General features: G+C 52.9%; 1 protein-coding gene across 3 annotated transcripts in view; it reads right to left on the reverse strand.

Moving 5' to 3' along the window:
* Window positions 1-9920, reverse strand: part of NR4A3 (nuclear receptor subfamily 4 group A member 3) — a 29704-nt gene extending 19784 nt beyond the window's left edge. Inside the window, exons 1-4 of one of the 3 annotated variants that reach the window (XM_075022819.1) lie at window positions 9470-9604; window positions 6633-6809; window positions 3084-4006; window positions 733-862 (exon numbers count right to left, since the gene is read on the reverse strand). In XM_075022819.1, the coding sequence (XP_074878920.1) occupies window positions 733-862; window positions 3084-4004 (1051 nt within the window). In that variant the 5' untranslated portion in view covers window positions 4005-4006; window positions 6633-6809; window positions 9470-9604. Of the gene's footprint in view, window positions 1-732; window positions 863-3083; window positions 4007-6632; window positions 6810-9469 lie in introns of those variants that run through there. The other 2 variants (XM_075022818.1, XM_075022817.1) reach the window with 2 other exon arrangements.
* Window positions 9921-10140: the final 220 nt, after the last annotated feature.

The following is a 10140-nucleotide window of genomic DNA, read 5'->3' on the forward strand; positions in this document are numbered from 1 at the left end:
CCTAGTGTTCATGCTTTGTTCGCAGCACGTCTGTGTGCCCGTGTGTGCGTGCCCATGCACGCAGACACACACACGCAGACACCCTACTGCTGGAAGAAAACTGAACGTGAAACACAAATTCTAATGTTCCTGCTACCGGTGCACCTTTTAAATGGCAGAAGAGTCGTTCATTCGAAGTAATTTTAGCTCTCTTGAAGCATTTGAAAAAAAAATATGGTCACGCTATATAGGTTATATTATCCATGCTAGTATTTGCAATGGGACTCCTCACACAGTATTACTCACATACTTAAATATTTGCAGAATTGGGACTAATGAGTTGATCCTGTTTCCATTTAAATTAATTGCAAATTTACAATCAGCTTAGAGGAATGAGACAAGATCCTATGTCAAAATGCACACAACCCAGCGCAGCCCCCGGTGAGATAACAGGGGGAAGCCAACAGCATTATCGAGCAACGTTCAAAGTTAATAAAGGAGACATTTTGGCCAGTGTCAAATTATCCTCTTGTGACCTTGCTGTTCTTGAACTCTGGGGTCTAGAGTCTACATACGATAATATGAGTGAAAAGAAGAAAATCAATACATTATTACACAAATGCACATATTTGGGGGTAAGTTATGAATCCCATCACTGTAAAATTCATTGTAAAGACATCCATGTCCACACAGAGAGAGATTCATTGAACGTAACATTTCAGTGTCTGGGATAATAATAGCAAAAGTCCTTACCTTCTTTAACCATGCCAACGCTGAGACACTTCTGAAACCGGCAGTATTGGCATCTGTTACGACGTCTCTTGTCCACTGGACAGTTTTTATTTGCCAGACAAACATATTTTGCATTTTTCTGAACTGTTCTCTGTGAAAATGCAACACAAAAATAGTAAACTGATGGTTTCTTGAACAACTTAGAACCTGACAAAATGTGTTTTAATTACAACATGAAAAGCGACAGTGCAATTCATATAATTAGATAAAATTAATTTCCTAACACACTAGCCTGCAGGAAAAACAATTTTATTAGTGTTAGCTGCTGACAATGAAAATCATCTAGGATTGTTCTGAAGCAAGTCTCTGGAGACAGGCAACTTTGAATGATAAAATCATATCTGAAATTACCAGGTCATCACATCTACCTTTGGGGATTAGATTATCTCCGCTTTTAATATCCCTTTGGGAACAATTTTCTACTTGGTTCATTCCCTTGATTATTGCTGACCTTATTAAAATAAAATCAAAATGATCTGCAATGTACTTCTCTTGCTATCGCTATTGTTAGTCAAATACCACAATAACTGGTTTGGTTAGCCACTAAAATCATCGGGGAGAAAAATAAAAATACCAGAAACCCCTACAAAATATGCTTAGTTAAATTAAATATGCTGGGAAAGCTAACCTGACCTGGGAAAAAAACCAGACAGAATTATGCTGTAGTTATATACATTTAATTAACTCTAAAATGATCTTAAAACTATACAATAAATTTAAAATTTGTAAAAGCCTTGAGAGAACATAACAAATATTGATGCAAAAATGTATTATCTCTTTCCGTACTTAAACTCACAGACACATCAAAAAATAACTTAGCACCGAAAAAAAGAGAGTAATAGGAAAGACATTAGAACAGGAACAAATTTATCAACTCAACATTCAATATTAAATCTTTCACTGCAATTAAATTCAGGGATAAATGTTATTTCATAATTTGTGTTCCTTTTCAAATAACAGCCTCAATGTACTAAATGTAAGAGACACAGCAAATATTGTTCTTTGCAATTTGGAGCTGAAAACTCTTGAATTTTGCAGAATAAGCTCTAGATACTGCTCCCAGTCAAGGATATGCTCTTGATTTCCACAGGGGCAGGATCGGGCCCATAAAAGCTGCTATTTCCAGGTTACTTGTGTTCCCTTTTCTAGTTACATTTAAATAACACATGAGTTCTGTAGATGTGTATTTTACCATGTTGTCAAAGGATTATTATTAAGTAACATTAGCAGCTCCGTCTACAACAAAAAAAAAAATGTTGTAAGCCCTCCCCCCAACTATTTTTGGACTATTTTTGTTCCCATCGTATCTTTTACCGGAACAGGGGCATGACTGCTATCTTTGCAGGAAGGAATGTACCAAATCAACCCCAAATGTATGAAATCTTCAACCTGCTGCCCAGGACCATCCTACCAAAAGCCTATCCCAAGCTCTTCACTTAAACAAGCCATTTCTGAAAATAATGCTGGAACCTGAACTCGGAAAGGAAATTACGAAGCGCCCAAATCTAAGAGCGAAAAGAGAGTATTCGATTCCTAAAAATACAAGCACAAAGTTTCCACTGAGAAACGGCCGCCTGTGAGTTATTCGTGTTGCTATTTAGCTGCAGAGCCTTCTCCGTTACAGAGCAGGCACCGGGACCCCGTGCAGTGCTTAGTCACTGCTCTGCAAGCAGCTCTCCACCGGTGTGAGGGCTCACTGGGCTCCCGAACCGGAGACTAACGATGCGGCAGCGACCAAATAAAACTGGAAGGACTTGGATGTGGCCCACGTGTGAAACCAGTTTCCTACTGGGGCCGACCCCACAGCGCTCCTCACCCCAACAAACGGCCCCGGGACAAGAAGGAACGGCACCGCCGCCATCAACTCTAACATCCAGTGGACTTTACGATTTTGGGGTTTCTTTTCTCGCTTAAAAACGAGGTTTCACTGGGGCGAGCGACTGAGCGGAGCCCTGGCTGGATGTACTCCAGGTGAGTTTCGCTACGGCCTACGTGCCGTTTCCCGCTCAGACGGGGGTGACCCGTCCTCCGTTGAGGGACGCCGGCAGAACCGGAGACGCGGTTCGCCCGGCTCACCGCCTCAGCCCTGAGAGCGGCCGATCCTTTCACCCTACGGAGGGCTTGCTTCGGCCTTCTCGAAGGACTCTGGGTGGGCGTCCATCCCACCCTGCTGGGGTGTGGGGGGGGGTCTCTGAGCTCTGACGCGCGACATCCCCCAGCTCCACAGCCAGGAGCGTGCCGGGGCTGGAAGGGAGGCCGGGGCGGGGGGGGGGGGTTAAGCGGGGAAGGGGAGCAAACGGCAGAGCTCTCACCTTGAAAAAGCCCTTGCAGCCCTCGCACGTCCGTACCCCGTAGTGCTGGCAGGCGGCATTGTCCCCGCAGACGGCGCAGGTGCCTTCCCCGGACGAGGAGCTCCGGCTGGGCGGGGATGGAAGGCCGCTGCCTCCTCCGCCGCCTCCGCCGCCGCCGCCGCCGCCGCTGCTCTCGCCCATCAGGCCGGAGGTGGCTGCGTTGAGGCCGAGCGGTGAGAAGGCTAAGGTGGCTGGTCTTTTGGCCAGGTGAAGCCCGTAGGAATGGCTCTCCATGGGTGCCTGGCTGGCGGCGGGTCTGTCGGAGCCCAGGGGGAGGCTGAGGGAGGCAGGGTCGTAGCACATGTGGGCGGCCGCGGCGGCGGCGGCGGCCGGCGTGTGGGGGGGCGAGTGCTTGAAGTGGAAGAGGGGGAAGCGGGGAGGCACGGTCTTCATGGGGGCGGCGTCCATCAGGTGGCCGGGGGGCAGGCAGGTTTGGGTGGGCTGCAGCGGGGGCTCGTCCCACAGGCTCTGGTGCGAGGGGAAGCCGGGCGTGGTGGGCGTGGAGGGCGGGGATTGCTTGAAGTACATGGAAGTGCTGGGCATGCCCTCGTCCGTGGAGGGCGGCAGGGAGGGCTGGTAGGGGGAGAGCCGGGTGTCTTCCATCTTTATGAGGGGCCTCTGGCCGGAGGAGGCAGATTGCATTTGGTAGAGGCAGGAAGGCTTGAGCTCGTAGCTGCCCGAGTAACCCTCCATGAAGGTGCTGAAGCTGGGAAGGGAGGTGGTGGCAGTGGCGGTGATTTCGGTACTGCTCAGGTCCATGGTCAGCTTGGCATAGTCAGGGTTCATGATCTCCGAGCTGTACTCCGAGCCATACGCGTAGGTCTGAGCTGCATAATTGGAACCGGGCGGTGAAGGACTATACTGCGCTTGCACACAGGGCATATCTGCAAGGGCAAAGGGGGGGACGTTAACAACAAGCCCGGCGCGCCGAGGCCGCGGCCCGAGCCCTCGGAAACTTCTTTCCTAGAAGCTTTCCCGCATTTCACGGAGCTCAGCTAGACATCCGACCCCTGCTCTCGCCCGGGCAGGGGACAGACGCACAAATTCGCCTGGAGCCTTTGCCTTTCAACAAGAAATACGCTTCAAGGATCGACTAAGCGTTAGGTATTAGGGAGCCTGCTCTCATCTAGTCGTGGGAGCAACTCAAATTTATACCCGTGTCAGCGAGAGAAGAATCCACCTCAAGCTGCCCTACATCTGCTGCTTAATATACATAGGTGTCAATGAGAATTAGATAAGCAGAATGAAAACAGTTTATGGCTCTAAAGCTACCTCTGTAGGCATGCAACCCTGCCATAAGATTTTCGTGATGGGTAAATGAGATTATCAAATTCATAATATTAAAAATGGTATTTATTTTAAAAGAAACGGCATCTGCAGTGCATGTCAGAGGGACGACTCAAATCATAGTGTTTGCTACTTAGGAGTTGCAAACATCAATTTTGCTTACTCAACTCTGGGCCTTTGAAGCATATTTCTGGTCAGCTAATAATTTAAGGTTGCTGTCTAACTAGTAGTTTTAAGGCTTATCTGTGGTAGAACATTCTCCTAAAAAAAAGCGGGTATACAACATATCCTTAAATTTGCAAAAATGTTAAGAGAGAAAGTATGTGGTATTTCTGTTTCTGGTTTTATGGGAAAGCAAGGTTGAGGCTGCTAATATAATTGGTTTTATCCATTAGTTGTAAAAGTTAATGTGGTTCACTGATAGCTGGGATGGCTGAAGCAACACATTGCCTGGCTATAAAGATTTTTTTTTTTTTTTGTACTTTTCCTACTAGTTTGCTATTTGCTTTACTGCTCACAGGAAATAATGGACCCAATTCTGCAATCCATTTGAGGTTTGCCTGACTAAACAACACTGTGAGATTCTAGCCCAATATTTGCAGCCCAAACTAAAAGTGTGTGGTGTGTTTCGGTTCCACAACAGAGGAATAAAATGCACAGATTAGTATAAATTCTCCTGTAAAGGGAAAAGTCAATATGCAGAAAATGTATATCAAAACTAAGTGCAGTTCATCTCTTCTTAATTGTGGTAATTTCTATTCCAAAAGCACTTGAGAAAAAAATCATACTAAAAAAAAAAAAAAGCTGTGTTAAAAATAATGGGGTTTTCCTCAGTATTTTAAGAACTCCCTTCACTTACAATTTTAAGATTTTCACTTGAGCCTGTTATGCAGGAATTAAAATAATTTTCTGCTAAATCAACTTTTAATTCTTTCCTGCCCACTTTGCAGATGAAGATATTTAAACTAAGCACCAGATTTCGATTATCGTACTGTCACAAACCATTCAGATCTTTCTTCTTCTCAAGAAAACATTAAAAACTGAGGAAAAAAATAGTGCTGTTTTCTGAAGTTAAGACCTTCCCGCTTGTAAATCCAAATGCTTAAAGAAAAAAGCAGCACAACCCTTTCACAAGCCTTGCCTCCCAATGTTATTTATGTATTTTTCTACCGTTCTCTTTCTTCCTATCAATTTCTGTCCGTGCCATTCCACGCACACACATTTCATGGCAAGTCCTGTTGCTATCATTTGTTAGTTTAAGGACCAGCTGTTAGAACGTAGTGATCAGTGCTTAATCAAATAAAAAGGGAAAGAAATTCCTTCCACGCAGCTCCACTGAGAGCTGACTGAGGAACACAGCTGAGCGACTGGACAGATAATGTCACGAGTGGATGTGTTGATACACAGCCCTATGAAGGAAAAAGCCTTTTCTGCTAGCTCAGAAAATGAGCAGGAGTTCAGGGAAACAGATCATCGTGCTTTTTATCCTGCATTTTTCTGAGCATAACAGGGTTATGTCACTGAATTCCGTGCAAAGTGGAGTAAGAAAACATAAGTCTAAAATGAGTCTGACCCGAGGACAGAAAAAATGTCCCTCACCTAAAGGTCTGGTCTCTCCTGGCTCTGCGGGACTCCTCCTACCTCGCCAAGCGCACTTGACGGACTAATTCTAACCCCTACTTTCCCACTTAGGGCACCAACATTAATTACCCTGCAAAGTAAATAACCTGGGATTTTTTCATCTTTACCCGACCATATGAAAAAAAAAAAAGCCCCACAGGAGGCGCATCGAAGAGCAACCTGCCCTCGGAGCCCGAATGAATGGGTACAGAAATCAGGGCAGGGGCGTTCCGAGCTATTCCCTCCTTATCCTGCTATCTTTGCGAGAGCTTTGACATACGGGATGCCCAGTTCAACGCCGAGCTCCTCAGAGGAACACGAACATCCCACCCATTTTCCCCTTAAATCCTGCACATCTTTGGTCTGGGGAGGGGGGGGGGGGGCTCAAAACCCACCCCCAAAGCCCTGTGAAAACGCGGGCGCTGCCCAGATCCCTTCGGGATTTAAACAACCCCCGCAGCCCCGCTACGGGACATACCGAAGGGATTTGGGAAGGGCAGGGGCCGCGGCAGGTGCTTCCCCCCCACACCCCCCCCATAGCGTCTTCCTCCTCCTCCTCCTCCTCTCCCGGGAAAAAGCCGCCCCCGCGGAGCGGCCGCTTACCTGGCGGGTATCTTGCGCGCTGAATGGTGGGGCTGGAGGTGCGGACGGAGGACGAGGCGGCGGCGGAGGGCGGCGGTGGCGGCGGCGGCGGGGGGGTGGTGGGTGCCGGCTGGGACCTCTCGGCGGAGGCGGGTCTGGGGCCTGGCCTCGGCGGGGGGCGCTCTTCCGACCCGGGCTCTGTCCGCCGGCGGCGGGAGGGGGGGGGGGAGAAGGGAGAGTCAGGGGGGCGGCGGTGCCCAGCGGGGATGAGCCCCCGCCGCCATACACATCCAGCCTGTTAGCCCCCCCCCCACCCACACACTTCAGGGGGGGATCTTCCCTCACGCTGGCGCGGTAAGCCGCCGCCTGGCCCCACGGGTGGGAAAGGGGGAGCCGGAGGGGGGTGGGGGGGTGGGGGGGGAGCGGTTCTGCCAGTTCCCGCTGCCTCCTCACACAAAAGGCAGAAAACACCGGGTTGGGACGGGGGAGCCGCCGGTTCGTTCTGCCGAGCGAGGAGCCTGGGGAAGGCAAGAGGAGAACCGCGGGTGGGGTGACTGCAACACGCGGGGCAGCATCCCTGGGCGTCCACTTCCCCGCGGGAACTTTTTTTTTTTTTCTTTTGGGGGGGGGGGGGGGGGGGGCAGCGGTATGTGTATGTACCGGTGAGGAGCAGGCTCCAAGTTTCTCTGCAAGGTACCGGCCGGACTTGAAGGGTATCCATCCTACCGGCCCGGCTAGCCCGCCACCGCCACCACCACCGCGGCGTGGAGCGGGAGAGGGCCCCCCCGTCCCGGGGGAGCGGTCTGCCCCGGCCCGCCAGCACGGCCGGGGGCTCCGCGGCAGCGCCAGCCCCGGGAGCCGCTCCCGGAGACTTTTCCTCCCGCTCCTTGTCTTTTTTGATTTTGCCTTCCCCGCGCCCCTCGCCTTTGATTCTCTCCCCCCCCCCGCCCCAGTCAGCTCCCGGGATGTTAAGTGACTGTCAGCTCATCCCTTTCTCTCCCGAGGGTTTTGTTCCCTCCCGAGCTCCTGCCAGGCGGCTTCCGAGCGCCCTAAGGCTCTTCTCGGCTCCCCACAACCCCCCCCCCCCCTCGGGCCGCCGGTTACCTAGAGACACTCGCTGCGCTTTTAACCATGCAACACCCCTCCGGACTGCAGCCGCCCGAGCCAGGAGCGCAGAGCCGTAAGGGCTGTAAATTAGGAGGAAATAACTACCCTTGTCAAAGCTCTTTTCTTCCTCCGTGCACTTTACATTCAGCCCCGAGTGACACCCCTCCCCACCCTGTAATACGAGGAGGAAACCGTGAAATACTCCATTGTGATTGTGACTTCTTCAGGCGAGTTTCGAAACCTTCATTTACCCGGGAGGGACCGCGGAGGGGGAAGCTCCATTGAATTAAAAAGTTTCGAGCTGGATTTCCACCGCCGGTTAGCTCCCGATTTTTTTTTTTTTTTCTGGGGGGGGGGGGTGGGGGAGATCGCTCCGAGCCGCACGGTCACTCCAGCAAATGTCCACGAGCTCGCGTGAGATTCACCTCCGAAGAAACCGTCTGGTCTGGTTTAGTCCATTGTTTTTTTACCGGGGCTTGACTCCAGCATACAACGGTCTCCACGGAGGAGAGAAAAATAGGGCGAAGAATGTAATCGAGTGAAGCGGCTTGGGTAAAAGTTAGCGATTCATTCCCAAACTTTTTTTTTTTTTTCCCCCCTGGAGAAAAAAAAATCCGATCCCAACACACCAACCCCCCTACAGAAAAAGCGTTTTCCGCCCTTTCCCTGGGAAATAGCCTCGCGCGGAATCCATCGTCTCCCAAAATTGCAAGTTAAAGAACGGCGTAATTAACTAGCCGCGCGAAGGTGAGCCGCATCTCCGCCCGGGACACAGTATCGCGATAATGCCGTCCCGATAACCGTCCCCCGACATAATATCGCAACCCAGCGCCCGCGCTTTCTCGCCTCTTTCCAAGACCGAAACTTCTTTCGCAGCTATTAAGGCGAGACGGCAAAAAAAAGCGAGAGGCGGCGGAGAGGGAGGGGGGAGATTGGGGAGGGGGGGGGAACGGGTCAGCGGCGGCGCAGCCCGGCCTCGCCGCACGGTACCACCCGTGCCGGGGCACCGCAGCCCCTCGTTACCATTTCTGACCTCCCGAAGGGAAAAGTGCCCATTTCCGAGGAGCAGATGCCGGGCAGACGTGCCTAACAAAGATCCCGCTTCATTTCAATACAATATGTCACATTCCAGCAATTACCTCTTGGGCGAGCTCTTTCGGGCTGCCGGGGGGGGGGGGGGGGCTGCTCTCTCCCAAAGTGAGCTTAGATCAACCTGCCCCGGCCGTCCCTATCAGACAGCTCGAACTTGTGCAAACAAAACCACCTATTTCCCAGGCGCAGTTAAAGGAAGGAGACAAATTACTGCCATTCATCACCGGCGCTGTAAACTCCCCGCCGCCGCCGCCGCCGGCAGCATCATTTCCATGACAACAACTAGCAGAAATACCTTAGTACCACCGGCTCCGGCTCCCGCTTCTCTCGCCCGCAGCCCGCCCGGTTGCGAGGGGCGGCGGTAACTCCCCGGGCACGGCGCGGGGGTTTGCCGAGCCCCGGCGGGGAAAGCTCGGAAGCCGAGCGGCAAGTGAGCATCCAACGGGGAGGGAGAAGGGAGGGGAGCTGGGGGGGGGGGGGGGGAAGGAGAGGGAAAAGTTTCAGCGAGAGCCCGGCTCGGCAGCGCGTCGGGCTGAGCCGCATCGCCCGGCGCCGGCATCTCCCGAGCATCTCCCCCGGCGGCGCAACTTTGGCGGAGTGGGGACGGGTCGCCGCCTCGTCCCTCTCCCTCAGCCGCTCCCGTTCGCTCGTATACGTACTCGGTTGCTGTGGAGGTTCCGTCTTTACATCTAGTTTGTAGGTGCCCGCTTCCTTTAAAGGCGCATGTAGGCGCTGTCCAGCGGCAGGACCCGAGACACAAAACCCCGCAGACTCCCGGCGGCTGCAGGTCCGGAGGGTGCGTTATCCCGAGGCATGGAAAAAAAGGATTGCAAAAGCCCGAGGAGCCAGGAGCCCGTCCCCGGGCGGAGGGAGGGACGGAGGGAAGGAGGGAGGGAAGGAGCGGCCGGGCGGGCGGGCGAGGGATGCCGAGCCGCCGCCGCCGCCGCCGCCGCCGCCGCCGCGATGTGCCTTTGTGTGTGTGTGTGCGGCGGGAGCCGGGCCGGGACCTGCGCCCGCGTCCCCGGTGCGAGTGCCCCGGGGTGCGCCTGTGCCTGCGCGGAGAGAGGGGACGGAGGCGCCTCTCTGCGCTGCTCTCCCGCTCCCTCTCTCTGAACGTCATTTATGTGAGAGGAGCCCTAGCGGCCTCTCCATAGAGCGGCTGGAATGCGAAACGTCAATAGTGACGCCATGGGAGCCTGACGCTACTGACCCCCCCCCCCCTCCGCCCGCCCGCCCGCCCGCCCGCCCCAGTGTGTGCGCCGCGCTCCCCGCCGCACCGAGCCGCGCAGAGGAGAAGAGCCGCGCAGAAGAGCCGCGCAGCGCAGCGCGG

This window comes from Buteo buteo, chromosome 3 (genome assembly GCF_964188355.1).
Source record: "Buteo buteo chromosome 3, bButBut1.hap1.1, whole genome shotgun sequence".
Taxonomy (NCBI): Eukaryota; Metazoa; Chordata; class Aves; order Accipitriformes; family Accipitridae; genus Buteo; species Buteo buteo.